The sequence below is a fragment of the Patiria miniata genome, unplaced genomic scaffold (genome assembly GCF_015706575.1).
Source record: "Patiria miniata isolate m_02_andy unplaced genomic scaffold, ASM1570657v1 HiC_scaffold_7, whole genome shotgun sequence".
NCBI lineage: Eukaryota > Metazoa > Echinodermata > Asteroidea > Valvatida > Asterinidae > Patiria > Patiria miniata.
In genome coordinates this window covers 29,950,783-29,970,790 of record NW_024037074.1, presented here as the reverse complement: position 1 = coordinate 29,970,790, position 20,008 = coordinate 29,950,783, and the positions used below count along the sequence as shown (strand labels likewise).

Here is a 20,008-nt window from a genome sequence, read left to right as displayed (position 1 = left end):
ATTATATGGCCCTTTTGCTCCGCTGTCTGCTTTAAACGTTTCAAGCACAAGCTCTTGGGTGAATATTTGCATGTAGGGCTCAATATCGAGGATGAATTTATTTTTGTATGTAGGTTTTCACCCAGCATGCCCCCTAGATTCGAAACAACCATGGCTTGATATTTTGAAATTATGTTTTCTTTTACAATTGGAACAGATATTTACAAATTCAACAAATTTTATAAGACTCGATCTGTTATAAAACAGATGGCAGCTGCTGCTAATAGCAAAACTGATCAGCGCTGATTTCCGATTTCACTTTTGGATGAGACATTAAACAAAATAAACCACCTGCATTTAGGAAAATGAATTTCGTTCAGTGAGAACGTTGAATAGAAGCTTTTTAAACTAGATCAGTTTTGACTAAGCATACAAAGTGTTAACATCCATAATTATTCATTTCTTTTTCAAACGAGGGCAACTTTTCATAAGTCTTACTTAGGCCTAGATGTGATTCCCCAGTTTGTCTGCATGACTTCAATATTTTTTCTCTCATAGATCATTTTACCGGCATTTAATTTGTTCTCATGTTTACGTATTTCATTGTTATTTTTCTTTACAGATGAAGATCTGCGTGGCCACCATTCTGTCAATCGCCCTCCTTCTGGGTAACTCTGTCAAGCTCCGAGCTTCTGTTACTGGGCCGGTTCCCTCGGACGGTGGTGGTTCTGCATCTCAGGTGGGTCAGCAATGCTGCCAGGGACCTGCTGCAATACCCGGCATACCAGGTTTGCCTGGGCCAGTAGGACCGATGGGGCCGTACGGTCAGCCGGGGTCAAAGGGCGATGCAGGTCAGCAGGGTGAGATTGGCCCTATTGGACCTATGGGTGAGCGGGGAGCACCTGGGAACCCTGGGGACGACGGGATAGGGTTGCCCGGCAAGGTAGGTCCGAGGGGTGCCCCAGGGTCAGTTGGAGCAACCGGTCATACTGGCGTCAAAGGTCAAAAGGGTGAGCCAGGGGAGACACCAGACGACACCAACCAGCGGGTGGCATTCACCGTGACGAGGTCGAGTGTTTCAGATGTGTCTACGAACATTAACACCCGTTTGCCCTTCCAGCAGACCGCGACGCTACTGCCGGGTACCAGCTTCGATCTCGAGACTGGCACATTCACATGTAGTGTGTCGGGCACCTACGTGTTCATGTTTTCTATGAGCAAATATTCTTCCAGCAGCTCACTGCACGTCCAGCTCCGGAAGAACGACGACGTGGTTGTCTCTGGCTATGGCACTGGAGGTCACTGGCAGCCGATGTCTGGGAGCGCGGTGCTGGTTCTGCAGCAAGGAGACACGGTGTATCTTACCATGAGTGGTAGGGTGGGTGGGGCTGCCAATCACGACACCTCGTTTAGTGGCTTCATCCTTTACCCGGAATAAATAAAATATCACAACACATAAATATACAGGCCTATGAGCAACGTGTTGCTGAATACTTAAAAATCGAATTCCATTTTGCGGAAACAATAACCACAAAAGAAATACTTGTTGAATGTCTCAAAAATAAACCGCGATTATTTTGTTTTGCGTTACCCACACGCACATCTTGTATACAATAGATATATTAGTGATAGACATTAAAAATAATGCTTACACTTGTTGACAACGGTTTTGTATACACTGTGGAATAAAAACATTCTGATGAAAATATCTTGAATGTTTCATTTATACTATCTTAGTACAATTATGAACATGCCTAATAATAATAACGACTGTCAAACGGACATTGATACTGGCGGTTACAGATAATTTCAATCGATTTCCTCGTCCTTTTGTCCATGAAGATATTTCTTTGCAAATTTGCTTCCTAACTGTACACAACATTAACGTGAAACTTAGAACAAACCTCAAACCTGATTCCAGGCGTGTGATATTACTCTGACGTCATGATGTCGCCATTGGCTATCAAATTACAAGCGATTTTTGTTCAAAATACATGTATTACTATTTTTAATCATTTTATAACTCATGAACAAAATGAACACTCACGTTCACACTTTGTGATCATATTTGATAAACATTTTGATTACAAAATGCAAAGTCGCATGACCTCTAATTCCGGGGAAACAGGAAGGTCAAAGTCATCTGAATATTAAATGCACATAGAAGCCTACAAAACTGACTAATTTCTACGAGGATGAATCCTGGTACGAACATGAACCGTGGTCAACTGTAAAAGGAGTGGAAGTTTTGGTGACGTCATCATGATGTCATTCACTCACTCACTCGTCCACATAGACAGCATAGGTCCGTCTCGCCGATCTCCTGTGCCCACGTCCTACAGCCTCATTCCACAATCAGTCATAGACCGTCCGAAATGTTTCCAACCAAAATGATGTGGGACGGCCACGGTGTCTCTTCCAGCCGGGAATGGCCGTTAAAAGTGGACAAAATAGTTTTTAACTATATCGTTATTTTTTTGAACTGATATGCTGAATAGTGTACCTTGTTCAATTTTTTTCCTGTGAATGTAAGGTGATGCCTTGGGAAACATTTCTCATTCCCGAAAACATTCAATCGCTTGGTGCGATGTTCCCGTTGGTGTTACCGGAAGTGCATTGAGAATTGAATGTAATTTGAAAACGGAAGCGTTTTACTAAAATCAAATAATGGAAATGTTTAATGAGGGATGCTAAACACCAAAAAAACGCCACGATGACGTCATCCTCAGAAAGGACGCCCTCTAGAGGCACGTAAAAGACTTTTTTTATCACTGGTCAAAAGTTTATAAAAACATCCCCATATGTTTTTTGGCCACTGCCACTGACTTTGCGACGTTTCAAAATCCGACCGGAAGTTGTTGTAGAAAGAATTTGAAATTATCTAGTTTCAGCTTTTTTTTAATATCAATCCATTATTTGATCAGTATCCATGACTATGTTCGTAGCACGATAACGATTTGCGGTACTAATTTGGCTTCGGCTGCCAAATGCTGTGACGTCATTTAACCAGAAGTTATATGTTATTAATACATACTCTTCTTCTTTCATTGTCATGTTTTGTATTTTTAGAAGTTCTCTTCACGTTATGAATCCATAGGTATCTTCCCCGAACCAAATCAGTATTCAGCTTGCACTTTTTACTGATGACGTCATCAAACCGGAAGTAATGTGTGCGCATAAATACATGCAATTTCGTCACCGTTTTTACGAAGAGCCACACATGTCAAAAATGACAATTTTTCGATTTCGAGTTTTTTTTCACTACTTCGCTTTAAAACATCGTACCGTAAACCATTTTAAGATGCTTCTGTAAGCAAAATATTATTAAATTCTTAATTACATTAATGATGCAAAGGACATGCATCTCAATTAGTGCATTTTGTGTTATCACGTAGAGACACAGACGTAGGTGCCCCTTGAACGCGTACAAAACATATCATTTGGACGGAAAGGCGAAAAGCAGGTCAAGTGCGATTTTCGTTTTGACGAAGAGCCACACATTCTTTATAACATTATCAGTTGTGCGTGTAATACGCGCGCCTCTTGCCTGTGGAAAATTACGTTGTGCAGAAAGGGCCTAAATGTAGGAAACGTGGATATTCGTTTACGAAGGGACACGCATCTTTACTAATTGGTGTTGGCTAATTAACTATTTATATTGAATCTGTTTACGGGGTTTACATAAACGTTTACCGTTCAAGAAACATGTGCATGTTTTCATACAGCATATTGGTGTTAAATTCAAAGTAGTAGTTGTTGTGGAAGTTATAAAATTGAGGAACTTCTTTTACGATTATTTCAAAAACGCTTTTTCTTCAAAATCCACATGTGTGGCTCTTCGTGACATCGATGACGATTTGACAGGCCAAAATGTGCATTTTCTTATACCAATGGTTCTTTTGAAGAAAAGCTAAATTTTGTGACTCTTGTTCTGTTTCTATATAAATCTGTTCACAACTAAACTGGGCAATATCCAATGACATGCTTGTCTACCAGTTACTCTGCGTTTATAACTCAACACAAGTGTATATGTAGTTTTGATATAAATAACATCAAAATCACCCCTGGGATTTATCAAGACAACAGACGTTAAAGAACATCAAATAAATGTAATCGTTACAATGTAATTTTTGAACATTAATTTGTCAAAATACAACCACACTGATTACACTTAATAATGTCACGAAGCACAATGCGATAAATACGCATATAGCAATGCGGACGGTGCAGGAGCGGTGGGATTGCTTATTTTTTTGGTTATAAAGTTATAGGATCACGGCCTCTGGATCCACCCGTGCTAACAATGCCAGCATATTGTCATCAGAAGCTTGTCTTCAGACAAATAAACATTGATTTTCCAAAAATATTTCCAAAAACACTTGAAAAGGTGTGTTTCCGGGAAAAAAAACAAACATAGTTGACACGCACCCAAATCATTGATTAATCTTCAAAATGTTCTTTTTAAAACGAGGTTGCATTTGAATTGCAGCACAATGAACTCAGAAAAATTCTTATTCTAATAATTCTTAATTCTTATGTCCTAAAAGTAAAACCTCAAAGGAACAGGAACAAAATTTGACTTCAGCACAGTTTTGAGTTAAACAGGGTTGCATATTATTGTTATACTATGAAGGGAATGGATTCTTTGTTTGACTTAACAGTTGTATTGAGTAATCAGAGTTTGACTTATTGAGATTTCACTGTACACGTTATGTTTTGCCTCAAATGTTATGGGGAATTCGCACGTTTTAGTATATGATTTTTATATTAAAGTTAGGCCCAATTGCAGGCGCGGTTCTACGGGGGGGCTAGGGGGGGCTTTAGCCCCCCCCCCCCCCAAATTATGTCTAGCCCCCCCAAAATAAATTCCGTAAAAAAAAAATTGCATTAGCAAAAAGAAGGATTGTGACATGTGATGTACACGGTCTCCCCCTAAAGAAATAGTCGTGAAAAGGGTGCATTTGTAGTTAATATAGTGTGAATGGTTGTAGGATTTTATTGGCGCTCCCCATTGAAAATATGGCATGAGCCCCCCCCCCCCCCCCCCCAATTGATTTTCGGAGGCGTAAGTGTCTGGAGAAAATAACCGGTCTACATTTCAGCACGCCTCCCTGAAAAAAATTCTGGATCCACCCTGCTAGCCCCCCAAAATATTGGTTCTAGAACCGCGCCTGCCCCGGCCAATTGACTTTGAGAGTTTAATTCAAACACTCGGATATGATTTTATGCCATATTTGTTGGAAAAATGTGACACTATCACGTATTAAAATGTAACGCTTGTCAGTTACAATACAATCAGTGGTTGTTAGAAAAGTGTTTAAAACACGAAGTTATCTTGATATCATATGTATCGGATATAACTACTTGGAAAACGTATATAATAATGTAGGGGTCCGCGTCTTTTGAGAGGCTCCGTAGTTTTCGGGTGAGCCCGTGATTCCATCATTTCTATTTAAAGCGTGTAGCGACATGTCACCGCTATTCATCCACATGTAGTGTAAATAGTTCCTTTGAGGAAAAGTAATTATTTACAACAGTTTGGACGCATCAATCCCGAATTCACTTGTTTGTAAAATTATTTTAATGTGTGAGAATGTATCCTGTAATTGTTAGAGACATTTTTATTGAACTAATAGTATCAAGAGAGGGGTTGTGTGGCGCATTAATCTACGTGTGTTTTGCCATCTTGAAATGTGATGTGCGAAACCGTCCTTTTCGGATCAGCTGCCAATGTGTGAGTACATTGAAGACTAGTTTGTGTCCCAAAACCCAGCTTTTGATGATACTATTCTTAGATCTATCGCATGATTCGTGTCTCGTGGTCTCACATCATTATCACTGATATCATTGGGCAAATCTTGAGTTCATGTGTTGATTGGAAAAAGAGTAATTTAGGAATTATTTGTCCTCTCGATCTGTTGTAAACTTTCGTTGTAAACATGGTCGTACACGGTGACTGTTTCATGTCTGTAATTTATAGAGACTGTTGTATGTCTAATCCTAGCTTTGGTTTCTTGCTCCATAAAACATTTTGTGTGATGGGTTGGCGAGTCTGATGCCATAACACAGCCCAGCCTGGCGTTCGGGGAAATTTAGGAAATTCGGGGAAATTTAGGAAAATTAGGGAAATTTAGAGAAATTAATGAAATTAAGTGACAGTTAGGAACTTTACTGAAACTCAACTGAAATGAAATAAAGTCAAATGGAATTCTATTAAACAGGATTATATTGAGTTCAAGATAACAGTATTTTGTACTGGAAGTTACTTGACAATATTGTAGACCATAATAATCCTATATAGCCTAGCTCCTGTAACACTGGTTTACTTGCCAATGTGGGAACTGATTGTCATTCATTTAATTCTACCTTGTTTATAAAATCAGACATCAATTAAAATATTGATATTCCAATCAGAAAAGTGAAACTTTTTGATTCCGCTTCCAATTATAATTTATTTTAGAATGTTTCGTACGTTTTGATTTATTTCGTTTGAATTTGGGTTGGTGAGGGTCGAGGGTGGATTGGGGTTTAAGATGAAGGGAGATGTTGGAGATTGATGGTTGTTCAGATTTGGGACAGCAGTTTCGGGAAAGTTGGGGTAGGGTAAGGGCTAAGGGTAGGTTGGTGTTGAAGAAGGGAGGGGGACGTGCTCACGTCCCCTATAAAAACAAACGGTTTTGGTTGTCTATAATCAGTTTTAGTTTCCCTCCACTGCAGTTTCCCTCCAGAGGAAACCCCCCCCCCCTCAAACGAATTATATTTCCCAAACTGGAAGAGTAGCCATTAAACAAAAAGAATCCATCCGCAACGTGGCTAAATAGCGCCACTTTTGGACCCAATTGCACCCACAATGCTCAGAATTGGAAGCCCAAAGTCCAGACCAGAGGTGCAATGTCATATGTCTTCAATCCACTAATTCCATGGCTCTCAAAAGTCTCTAATATAGAATAATTTGAATGTGTAACTTTTATTCATGAGCTCAGGGGATGGATCTTTAGCCTATTTACGAGGGTACCCTAAGGAGGTTATTTGCTAAATATTTCCAGGAGAACACTCACAATTTGCGACAGGGTAGCAGAGCAGTTTAGCAATCGTGATTAGTGCACTCCTCTTCCATGAAATGTCCCATAATTATGATCAACGTCTCAAATAGCCTCTGCTAATTCAAACATCTACTGCCCGGCTTCACTGCCGATCTCCGTTTAGAAATGAGGGCTTGAGGTCTGAAGGCGGGTTTCTTGCGCCTTAAAACCAGTTTGCTACGGGCAGGTGGAGACAGCAACTCCGATTTCAAACACTTTTCGAGCAGCCATCGATCACTGCTACTGTATGGATGCGAAACATGGACTCTAACTCCTACGAGTCGGAGACAAAATCGCAGCCGGTCGGATGCAGTTAGCAGGCCACTGCTACCAGCACTCGCAGCTGGAGGCACACAAAGTCATTCTCTGGAAACCAACCCACGGATACAGGAGGCGAGGAAGACCGAAAATATCTTACACCGGGGTGTTGCAAAAGGACACCGGTGTAGAATCGACAGACAAACTGGCCCACCTCGTGCGGGACAGAATTAAGTGAAAAGGCCATAGGCCTACACGAGCCCGCCTGTGGAAAAACGAGGTTTGACTTTTGAACCGAAAAGTTTTCAATTTTTTTGACCGAAAGGTTATTGATGAATGGGAATACATATGTGCTAGGTCGGTATTAAACACCATGTTTAAGACTGGTTGGCGTCTGAAATGCTGATAATTGCCCTTTGCGTCGCCTTGGGTAATTATCAGCATTCCAGACTCCAATCAGTCTTAAACATAGTGTTAAACACCTCTCAAGCACACATTTATTTCCTTATTATTCTATATTTTCGTCATTGAATATTAACATTTAATTATCTGCACCTCTCATATTCACAGCCATAAACAAATTGTTTTGTTTATGTTTGCATTACAAGAGTTTTAGTTTCAATTTGTTTGTTTTTCATCAACATTTTTGTTCAATTATTAACAATCAACGCCCGCGTGTTTGCTAGAACATGTATATATATATTGTAGAGCAATGCCCTCGATAGCTTCGTAACGTCCATTTCCACTCAACATCTTCTGCATCCCCAGCTCTTCACCAGCTCCAAGTTGACGGTTCCCCAAATGATAACTAGGAATTAACTCTGCTGGTCAAAATAATGACCCAACTGTAGCCTTTTTACAAGGTCAACCTGACTCTCACCGGTATGTGACCGAGTGGCTAAACAGCAAGGCGTTTTGATCGGAGACTATGTAATACACACGCCAGGAAAGTGACTTGCGAGATTTTCCAAGTCCCGGCTTCATTCCATATAATTATACAAATGCAGCTCCATTGGAAAAACCGCATGCCCGAAGCCGATAACGGAACGAAGCCGCAGTTTGAGAAACACCTTACTAGGCGTTACTTTGACTTCGGGCGTTTTGTAAGCTTAGGCTTCGTCTCTGGATTCGGAACATGGCCATCAATGTTAAGCCCCTAAACACATCAGTGGCTTTTTTTACCGGGTTTGGGAGGAGGGGAGGGGGAGGGGCTTGTGGTCGTTCAACGACCGCACCCCACACTTATATCGGCGCTACGCCATTGCTTAAGAGATTATTAAAATGTCGAGATGCTTAAACAAACAGATTGACACCTTCTGGTGTGATTAATTTGTCCGGATATCACCAAGGCTAAAGTTCAGGATGACTCGTTATGCGAAAGTCATTAAATAACAAACACAGGAAATCTGGTCATGCAATACATGCCTATCTTGTTAATATGGAGGGATATTTATCTTAATTTATTTTGCGTTCTATTGTTGAACTGTGTCATTAGTTTAGCTAATTTATTGTGCTTAGTAGGTCCATCATAGCACTTCATACATTCCTGCATTTCTGGGAACGTTAATTCGGACTGGGTTTTACACAATTCTAAAACTGCACGTCCAACAGTACAAGGCTGCTAAAACAGTATACAAGGCTGACAGCAAAGTTCATCGGAGTTCACTTAACTTTCTTCCAACTTGTATGTAATGTATCTTAGTCTTTAAAATCCCCCAAAATAAATAGCAGTACCTTACCCATGGCACGACTATAGACACGGGGTACATGAGCCCCCCTTCCCCTTCCCCCTTTCATCCCCTTTCCCCTTCCCCCTTCTCCCCCTTCCCACCTCACTGCTTCCCCCTCCCCACCTCACTGCTTCCCCCTTCCCCCTCACTGCCTCCCCCCCCTGCCTCTTCTCTAATTTGAAATCCTGACTTGAACAAAATGCACTGTTGTATAATAGTACGTTTCATCTGAGTTAAGTGCATCCATATTATGCACCCATGCAGGTACTCCCAGAATTAAGTTAAATCATACTTTGGCCGCCGTCTTGACTACGATTTAATTCCTCATACAATCCTAAATAAATCGACTCAATTCAATGTACTGAAGTGCCAACTGCACATTTAATGAATCACGGCCATTGTACGTCAATTTTCAATCCACCAATCAAAGTAAATCACCCAACAAGTCGGTGATCACCAGTGAGTGATTTGTAGGTGTCAATCACGAATCGTGTGTTTTTAGATGTACGTGTCACCGACATCCATATCCACCAATAAGATGCGGCTATTTCAGTGTCGGTGACACAAGTTTTGATTCTGACTGTATATAGCATCAACCACATTGGCATCACTTCCGTCGCATTAACATGAAGCGAGTCGGTGATGTCTGAGTGACAGCGACCGCGGGGCAAATCACAAACCGGGCCAGTCACTGTTTGGGAAATCTAAGGCAATATTTAAGCCACGAGAGGCCTCTTCACTACTCACAAGACCGCAGCTCCTCTTCACCCTTAGATGACAACCCGAGCGAACTGATTGCAAGAACGAGATTTGCTTGGTGAGTGTTTGAAACAATTAATAATTGTTTTTTTCTTTTCTTTTTCAGAAACAAAAAAGTTGCCTTTTTTTTCTACATAGTGTTGTTTCAATCAGCGTGGGACTTTTCTTAAGATTATTGCTGAGCGCGGTAGTCGTCTTGAAATTTCCCCTTTCTCTAACTGTACTTGCTTGAGGACTGAAACAACACGATTTCTCTGAACAAAACTTCAATTGAAACTGATATTGCGTGACTACTGTACACGAATGTTAACAGCCAAACAAGCGCTTATTCAAACATTGTTAACAACAGTGTGGCTAGTCGTAAACAAACGCTCTTTGGTTTCACCATTAGAAGGCGCAAATATGAACGGACCGGATGATCATGCAAACAGTTTTATTCTATTTCTTTTCTGATCATGTGTAGAGTTTATATAAATTTGTAAACATTCTTCGGCACTTCTGCATTCTCTGCTCTCAGCCTTAAAAAATCGAAACACAAGATCTGGGATGAGTTTAGTGATGTATGCATGTAAAAGGCTCCACTCAACATGCCACTATTAAGATTCTGTTGAGTTTTTGAAACACTGATAATGGTAGGTGCCTTATTCACGAGTCGGCCACATTGGAATGAAAGTCAGGTAAAATCTTGATTTCTGGAACTTGTGTATAGAAATAAAATGAAGTTAATTACTAATTAATCATGCTTCAGTGAATAATTTCAAACTTGTAATTTAGCGTTCCTTAATGTTGGAAGCCAGATTAAAAAAAACTGGCAGTAAAGTAAGGCTGCATTATGCCTGCATAAACAGTCTGGCGCCATCCCATTCAACAGTTAACAATTAATGAAATACATTCAGGGAACTCTAAAAAAAAAATACTAAATGCATGTAAATGAAGGCTAAATTATTGTGCAGTAAATCTGAATTTTTTTCAAGGACATACTTTGTTGAGAAACAGATGGTGGCGATGCTAATAGCCAATCCGGTGTTCTAATTTCCCACCCTTTTGAATAGTTATTTTTGAAACGACTGTTAACTTGAATGCCACCTGTAATATTGTCACCTGTAATATTTCATTAAACCTGTTTAAGTTTCAGCTCAGTAGATACGTACATTTTGAGGAGACTGTTGAAGTTTCAGCTCAGAAAGAAGTTGTGTACATTTTGAGGAAAATGTATGCGCAAAATATTGATTCTCGTAATGAAATTCCGTCCCTTAACGTACGTACAAGAGTGTTCCCGCCGGCATACCATAAACAAACCTATGCTAAGGTTATCCGAACGATTTCAAAAAAAAATTGAAACCAGTCTTATCTTCACTGTCGATATTGCAAAGTTTCTTTAGGTACTTGTCCGAGCATTGCAAATGATCTCACGTGATTTTAACTTAAGTTTGCTGAATGTTGACATAATTATGTTTAAAGAAAATCTTATTTAGTGATGAAATCGCTCGATTCCAAACTAGTAAATCCTAAAACAAAGATATGATTGAGTCCAGTCAGAGCCTGTGGAAAACACATTTCGTATGGTACCCCGACTTATTGTGCACAAAGTGTATGTTACTATTTGTGACTCAAGACTATTTTCTCCCACACTAGTCTAGCCGCTGCCTAGAAATAAGTTAGAAAAATAGAGGAAATAAAGTATATTCTTTTGTTTCACATCTTAAGTGTATTTCATGTATGTCATAACAACTTTAAGCCCTATTTTCAACTTGGTGTCAAAATAGCTGCAAGACCTTATAACAACTGTCAGAGAAACTTGGCAGAATTGAATAAGTGCATTGTGACGATAGAAACCAAAATGTACATGGAGGGGGGTTGCTGACCCGCCCCCTCCGCGTTCTTCACGCCGCTCTTAATTTAATTAGTCTAACCCCAAATCACTCTGAAGTTGTATTTTCATGTTCCACATGTGCCAAGGCATCATTAACTTTTTTTTCATATTCCCATTTCAAATTTGAAGTACATTTGCACGGCTTCAATTTGATATGTTAGTCGGCACTCTAATGTGCGCTTTCGTGTGCATGTATTTTTTTAATTGGAAAAGTTAACCTTTGGGTCTAACTGTGTTGAAAAAATGGACATTTTGTGACGAAGGTATGTCACATTTGTATAAACCTGGTGTCAAAATAACCGCAAGACAACTGAACAACTGTCAAAGAAACTTGGCAGGATTTAAAAAATGCTTTGAGACAATAGGAGCCAAAATGTACATGGAGGGGGGTTGAGACCCCGCCCCTTTCTGGCTTTTCCCGCCGGTCTTAAGGTAGTTAGTCTGACTTAAAAACACTCTTAAGTAATATTTTCATGTTCCACAAGTGCCAAGGCATCAATACAAACTGATTTCATTTTCTCCTCTACCGTTGCGTTGCAACAGTCTCATCGAAAAGGGAAAGAGGGGGTGACGGCCACGTCAACCCCTGCGCTTTTCGGGCCGCTCTTAAGTTAATTAGTCTGATCTAAAATCGCTCTTAAGTTATATTTCAATAATCTACAAGTTCCAAGCTATCAAATGATACTGGTGTTGTTCTTGTACTCAACATTTTGATTAAATGCAAAATTGACCACATTTGGCATGGCGCCAATTGGCCTTTGTCTGATCTAGAGAAACTTAAGACTGGCCATTATGTGCTCAGGGTCGGTGATACTATGCTTTAAGACAATCAGGGGATTTGTTCCCGAAATTTTGATGAGAGCCTATCCAGCTCTCAGTCTACGTGCTATAGACCCTTTGGAAATGCAACTGCATCACATCACCACAACAACCCTGGTCCTGCCATGGCTACATGATTTTGCTAACAAAATTGACTTCAAATACCACATCCAAGTACAAATTTAATATGCAAATTAGATCCAAAATTGCGGCCATATTGAAATTTTAGATAGCTGCTATCCACTTGGAGTACCCCATCAACTATGATTTACTTGGGTTCCTTGGTATCAGGAACGGGTGAATTCAGACATATCTGCATGCAGGGTTCCTCTCAGCATGCCACTTAGATTCACATGGCTCGAAATAGCCATATTTGTTTGTGTCTTGATACTTTGATTTTCTTCTAGTTTTACAGTTGGAACAGATTTTCACAAATCCTTCAGATATTCTGAGACTCACTTTGTTGTGAAACAGATGGTAACTGGTGTTAATAGTTAAAACCAGTGCGCTGATTTTAAATCCGGAATATAACAGTTTTCTTCTGACGGCTATAACTTGACTACCGTAGTTTACCTGTAATATGTGCGCCAATACTTTCCTGGTATAAGAACAGTTTCCCATTTAATTGCAGAATAGTTATGCTCGCTGTGACCGCTACGAATTCAAATTCAAACACGTTTGAATTAATAACCATTCTTTATATCGCGTGAACGGTTCTCTCCTATTCTGCAAGTTCCACCAAATTTACCTTTTGTATTTCACTTTTGAATGAGACATCGAACACATTAAAATATTGAATACAAAATTAGTGTACAAATTGTGATTTGAATTTTTTGAGGCCGATAACATCTCATGCAGATAATTCCGGCTGACGTTTTGTACTTAAAATTCGCCAAAGAAACTCCAAATAAAAAGTTTGTTACATAATAATATTTGTCTCCTTTTTTTTTTTAGACAAAACAGAAAAAAAAAACAAATCACTATTCAATGAAGGTATGAATGTTACTGCGCAAATCCAGTCTTGGCAATTGGTGAATGCATTAAGTAATCCCCCTCCCCTCCCCCCAAAAAAATTACATTACACCAAAGAGAATATCAGATAAATTTATCTTCTCGTTGTTTTATAAGTGAAGTGCAGCTTTGCCTGCATGCCCCGACAGCCCCAAGTTATCCCTAAGCGAATTTTCAATGACTGTTGATATTATTTTTCAGCCTGCACATTGCTCGAGTGGTGAGGATATCATTCGTGACAGACTTCAAAAACATTACATCAAGGTGAGTTTCTGTTACTGAAAATGACTGCAAAAATTTAATTCCATTCAACATCAACCTAGGGTATATATTTAGGCGATTGAAGACACTGAAATGACACCATCTTCTGGGCTCAAACACTATACAAAAAAATCATTTGTCCAAGCGCTTTGCTGATGTTTTTTCATCAATACAAAATTGAAATTGTAACAATGTGATTTTAAACTATAGCAATATGAATACTGACGACAATTGGCATCACGTTTCTTTATACCCCGAATGGCGTCGTATACAACGCCCAACTTTACTCATTAAGGCCGATAGAGCTCTGTTTTTTTTCTAACATTTGATTTGATGTCTTTTAGTTTAGAACAGAAAACGAAGTTTGAAAACAAAAATATTTAAAACTCACCTTTAGAGAATAGAGGGATCCCCCTGCCCTTGACCCATTATAGCAGCGTGCCTGACATTTTTTGCCAATATTTGCTTACAAAAATGTTTGAACTGAAAACGACCATGTCTTATAATAGTTTTGGAATGTTTTGGCCATCAGCATGACATTTGGGAGTCTTTTCCTAACTTTTACCGGGGATCGATGTGGTATAACAGAATATCTGTAGAATGTGCGTGGCTACCATATGGCAACCGATTTAAAATATCAGTTATCATCAAACTTGGTATTTTTAAACACAATACTTTGAAATAAGCAATGCTTCAGTCAAAACCATGATTTCTTTGCCTAAACCTATTAAATATTCACTTAAGACAAATACTCATGGTCACGTGACAGACTACAATGCATTCGGGGAATCCAATATGACCTCCATTGGCGCAAAACGCGGCATTTAATTTTCACCTTTCTTTACAATTTCGTTAGTTTCTGGGTACTTTTTCGATAGTTCCCTCATGAACAAATTAAATGAGAAACATTGATAAAATCACAATAAAAATTCATTGGGTGCCACTTTTGGTAGAAACAAAATCACATTTAGGAACAAACAATGTAGATTTTGCCACAAAAAAAGTGAAATTAATACAACGTCCTCTTCCGGTTAATGTCAATGCCAAAGTTTTGTTTAGTTTGATTGATAATGGTCCATGCACTGGTTGTTCCAAATCTGAAGGTATTTAAATAAATTAAACACAATGTAGACATTTTGGCCAATACCATTTTGACTAAAAATAGCCTAGATAAGTATTACATCGCCTTTCTGTGGTTGCCTTAGGGACCGTGACCATTCAGCCCTGGTATGAAAAGGCCCCCTCGGTACCGCGTCCGGTCCAGAGCCAGTCCGGTCTTCAGCCCAGTCTCGTCCGGTACATGGTCCTGTCTGACCAGAAGTTTTGAAGTCAGTCAGGCGCATCAATTTATTGCCTTTCAGAGAACGTCCAGAGCAGAACAATAGCAGACTTACCGGATTAAAGATAAAATCCTTTCAAACGCCTTGGTAATTTACGGCCTATTGTGCGCAAAACCTCATGGCAGGGGTTTTGATCTGTGCCGACGAAAGTGTTCTATTGTTTTGCGCTGAAAGATGAAAACCACAAGCAGGTTTCTTCTGGGATATATTACATGTGTCAATGCTTGCAAACAATAGACCCCAGGATAGAGGAGTTCCTGATTAGCAACCGGACCAGCTCCGAGGCCGGTAGCTGGGATGGTACACAAGGGCTTCTTGGGAGGGGACGAACTTACCGGGGGACCCTTTTCATACCGGGGCTGAATGGTCACGGGCCCTTAGTGCTATGCCCCCCCCACCCCCTCGCCGTCCCGTGGTATTGCGGTTTTGTGGTATAACACTCTCAATTTAGACCTCGACGAAATCATTCATTTCAGAAAGGCAGATCCGTCACTCGAATCTGTTAAAGGACGGATTCGTCAAAGAATATGTGGCGTTATACACCAAAGTCTTCAATTCATCAAATGTTGTCTACGAGCAATGATTTGCATTCAATGAGAAGTTTAAAGAAGCTTGTCGAACTTGATCAGATTTAAGATTTAGGATATAAAATCTTCACATACTTCACATGGTAAATGTGTAATGATTTGTTGGTTTTTATTTAAACGACGACAAGGTTGCAAAAGTCTTACTCTGATGTGATTTCGACAGCTTCTCTGACGTCAACGTTTGTCTCTAAGCTTGACCCATTTGTTTCCATATTTATGTGTTTCCTTTTTATGTTTTTTTTTTCTTTACAGATGAAGATTTGCGTGACAACCGCTCTTTCAATTGCGCTCCTTCTAGGTAACTCTGTCAAGCTTCGAGCTTCCGTTACTGAGCCAGTTCCCTCGGACGGTGATGGTCCTGCGTCTCAGGTATGTCAGCAGTGCTGCCAGGGACCTGCTGCCATACCCGGCATACCAGGTCTGCCTGGACCAGCAGGACCGATGGGGCCGCACGGTGAGCCGGGGTCAAAGGGCGTTGCAGGTCAGCAAGGTCAAAAGGGTGAGATTGGCCCTATTGGCCCTATGGGTGAGCGGGGAGCACTGGGGAACAATGGGTCTAAAGGTTACGATGGGATTGGCCTACCTGGAAAGATAGGTCCGAGAGGTCCCCCTGGTTTAGTTGGAACAACCGGGGAAACTGGTTTCAAAGGTCAGAAGGGTGAGCCAGGGGAGACACCAGACGACTCCAACCAGCGGGTGGCATTCACCGTGGTTAGGACGAGCCCTTCGGATACCTCTACGAGTCACGACACCCGTTTACCATTTCAGGAGACCGAGGCGCTTTTGCCGGGTACCAGCTTCGATCTCGAGACTGGCATATTTACCTGTACTGTGCCGGGCACCTACGTGTTCATGTTTTCTATGTGCAAACTTTATGACAAGGGCATTGCATACATTCATCTTCGAAAAAATAACGACTGGGTTGCCTCTGGCCTAAGCTATGATACAAATCACCATGAGCAAATGTCTGGAAGCGCGGTGTTGGTTCTGCAGCGAGCAGACACGGTGTATCTGACTATATATGGTAGAGCGCATAGTGAATCCACCCATCACTACACCTCATTCAGTGGCTTCCTTGTTTACCCCGAATAAACTAACATTAACCACGCATACAATTATGCAGGGAATCACACGCATTGCCGAATTTTCAATCTCTCCAAGTAATTGTAAAATAGAAATTTCGATATAACAGAAATTAGTTTACATGCATATGTAACTGTTGTAACATATGTAACATTTGTACTGTTTAGCGCATTCGTAGATCCATTCAACGGCATTAGATTCGCAAAGGGGTTTTGGTGCTTAATTAGCACTGCAGGTCTATATGCGTCTTTAATTATTTGTTTCATCATACCTATTGGGGGCCATTCAAAAAGTTCAATGTTTTTAAATTGGGATTTTTTTTCCAAATGTTTTTGACCCACCCACCCACCCACCCCTATTTTCGATTTAAAAAAAATTATGTGTCATTAAAAATCATATACATGAACATGTAGCCCTACATGCACTTGCATACAAATATACTGATACATGTACAGGTGTCCATGCACAATGCATATCCATGTATGCAAATTATGTGTCCATGCACATTGTGTGTCCAGTTCAGTGACGGCTAGATGAAGCGCTGCTCCCCCTGTTGCCATGGTGCCCTGAGAAATTGTGCTTCATCGCTGATAGTTGGATTAGGTATGTGTGTTGCAGTCCAGTGCTAAAAAATGGGTGTGCATCGTCAGTTGTGAAGTTTTAAGAAAAGAGTTCCGTCCTGCCACTACATTTTAAAAATAAATGTTGAACTACTCAAAAAGGTTTAAAAAGGGGTGACATTTTATTTTGGGGGCTATGGAGATAATCTCTAACCACCCAAACTAAATGCTTCCCCTTAAAAACCTGCTTGGGAATTCAAAATTCATTTCTAAAAAACTATTTCCAGGCCATAATACCAAACGATAGTAAAACTGTTTAGTTTTGTGCTCCGTTCCATTACGGGAACAAAAATGTGTGCTGGATCTGCCGGTATTTCGCGAGGATCTGCCGGTGTCTCGCATACATCCATGATGGCGGCCACTGTTATCGTCGTGGGAATGCCGCATTAATACTTGTTCATTATGCGTCACATGCATGCAGTGCTAGGAGGCGCTATTTATAATCTACAGAGGTCATTATTTGTAAATGGGGACGACGTTGGAAAAAAAAAACGTGAATCAGAACGCTCGTGCGTAGCACGGGCAAGTCAGAAGATCTAGTTTTGTTTTTGCTCTTTTTTTTCTAAGTGAACAGTGAATTTGGATTTTCAATTATTTACCTTGACCCACCCACAATTTGGAAAAATAATCAAAATTTAAAAACATTGAACATCTTGAATGGCCCCTGATGTTGAAATAGAAAAATTGTCATTAGAAAAATTAATATCTTGTGTGGATAGGGCAAATATTACATTGACTGTCAAGCGTACATTGATATTTCATTATTATACACATACATTCTTGTCACTGTTTTATCTGTACATACAATTGATTAAAAATCTTACCGGGCATCCGACGATCAGCTTAAAAGGTCAAAGTTTAGTTAAATAAACATATAAATGTAACGGTAACGGGTATTACGCTATGTACATTTACGAGTACAATCGTTTTGGTTGCACGTTAAGATGACCACAAATTCGTAGCCTTGTGGAGACTCACACACAATAGGGAACAAAACATTGTAAAGGTCTCCACAGGGCAATTTCTATAGATGAATAGGTCTCCACAAGGTTTTCACGAAAAAGATATATGGGTTTTACTCAAAAACTAGGAATTTCCAAGGTGGGTTTATTTGTCGCAAATGGAAGAGTTTTAGAAAAGGGATATTAATTCCAAATTTCAGCCCGGGAAACTTATTCTGGTTAAAATAAGAGCATTTTGAAAATTCATTTTCAAAATTGAACACTTTACCACACGGGAACAAAGAAATGTCTCCACAAGGATACAAATGTTGGAATATGTGCGCTGACAGTGCACGGATCGGTGTGCGCATCGCTGCGGATTGCATACGTTCTCTTTATAGCTGTCTACGTTTTGTGGTAATATCTTGCCCTCTGGATTCACGCATGCTCACAATGCCAGCATTTGTCCTGTGAACACATGTCCTCGGACTCAATACTGATTTCCCAATAAAATGTCTCTCTTCCTAACTTCTATTAATTGAAAAGGTGTGTTTCCGGATAAGGGGTTGAAGGCTTTTTATAAGATGGGCGGAGACACGCCCAAATACCAATTATTATATTTTTTTTTCAAAGTGCGCATTTTGAATTGCCTCACATGACCCAGAATATTTCAAATTTCATAATTCAATCAATTTTTTCCTTATTTTTTTACTTGGCATATTTTAAGTAGATCTTTTGTATAGTATTTTAAGTAGATCTTTTGTAATTGTAAATCACTTGAGTTTAATTCTTGTAAAACCTAGTTGCTAACGATTTAATACAATGTTTATGAGCATAGCCCATCACAAGTCCACTCAAGGTCATTCGAGGTGCTCAAGGTGCGAGCTACAAAGGGAAGTATAGAGAAAAAAGTTACACAGAGAGAAGAGATCTATTCACACTTAGTGATTCCAAACACTTTCATAACTAAGGCAATTAATTTCCCAATACTTATCGTTTGATGATGTCATGAAACGATGTCATCCAAAATCTGCTCTAGTTAACAACTATCATACAAGTACTCATAATTAATCTTTGTAAGATTTATCGTTATAGCTGCGATAGTAAACAAATTATTGAAAACAGAGTAGACGTTTGTGTGCTTGGATATTTGTTTCTATTTTCTTGCAGCTCAGGAGAAAACAATTTGAATTTTAAGGCTGGGGTTAAGGTCTGGCGGAAATTGGCTTGATGGTGGATGGGATTTGAGGATGTGTGGGATTGAAGGTGGATGGGTTATTAAGGGTGGATGGGAGACGAAGTGGGTCAGGTTGAGTTGGTGAACAAATAAAGGGTTGGCGTGGGTTGCAGGGGGTAGGCTGGACTATGGTTTAGGGTATAGATATGGGCAGAGGGGTTGGGATTTAAGGTGGGTGGGACTGAGTTTGATTTAGGGGCGGGGACGTTCATAGGGATTATCGTGGGGTTGTTGACAATGGGTACGAAAGTGCGACTCTTCACTTCAAGCTCAGCTAAGCCCAGCTTACGGACCTGTCTGACCAACTAGCTCTCAGGGGCAGGGGTTTCGCTTCAGTGGGGGATGGGAGGGGGGTGAGGCTCATTTGATTCGGGTGATTCACAATGCAGTGCACCACCAAGAGTTTGACAAGGAGAGTCCAAATTGTT

The 20,008-nt window shown here is 40.1% G+C and overlaps 2 protein-coding genes across 2 annotated transcripts; both read left to right on the top strand.

Annotated features, from left to right (window-relative positions):
* The first annotated feature begins 862 nt into the window (after positions 1-862).
* LOC119745115 (complement C1q subcomponent subunit B-like) lies at positions 863-1,417 on the top strand. The gene is made up of 2 exons (XM_038221338.1): positions 863-1,047; positions 1,216-1,417. The coding sequence occupies exons 1-2, from the start codon at positions 863-865 to the stop codon at positions 1,415-1,417; spliced, it is 387 nt and encodes a 128-aa protein (XP_038077266.1).
* Positions 1,418-15,951: 14,534 nt separating this feature from the next.
* LOC119744480 (collagen alpha-1(X) chain-like) lies at positions 15,952-16,791 on the top strand. Its single transcript, XM_038220417.1, has one exon. It carries the CDS (start codon positions 15,952-15,954, stop codon positions 16,789-16,791), a length of 840 nt encoding a protein of 279 aa, XP_038076345.1.
* Positions 16,792-20,008: the final 3,217 nt, after the last annotated feature.

Bases quoted from the DNA above. Each gene is read 5' to 3' on its own strand.
- LOC119744480 (XM_038220417.1), top strand. From the start codon at position 15,952: ATGAAGATTTGCGTGACAACCGCTCTTTCAATTGCGCTCCTTCTAGGT.
- LOC119745115 (XM_038221338.1), top strand. From the start codon at position 863: ATGGGTGAGCGGGGAGCACCTGGGAACCCTGGGGACGACGGGATAGGG. The intron at 1,048-1,215 runs GTCGAGTGTTTC...TTCTTCCAGCAG, and splicing joins GTGGCATTCACCGTGACGAG to CTCACTGCACGTCCAGCTCC.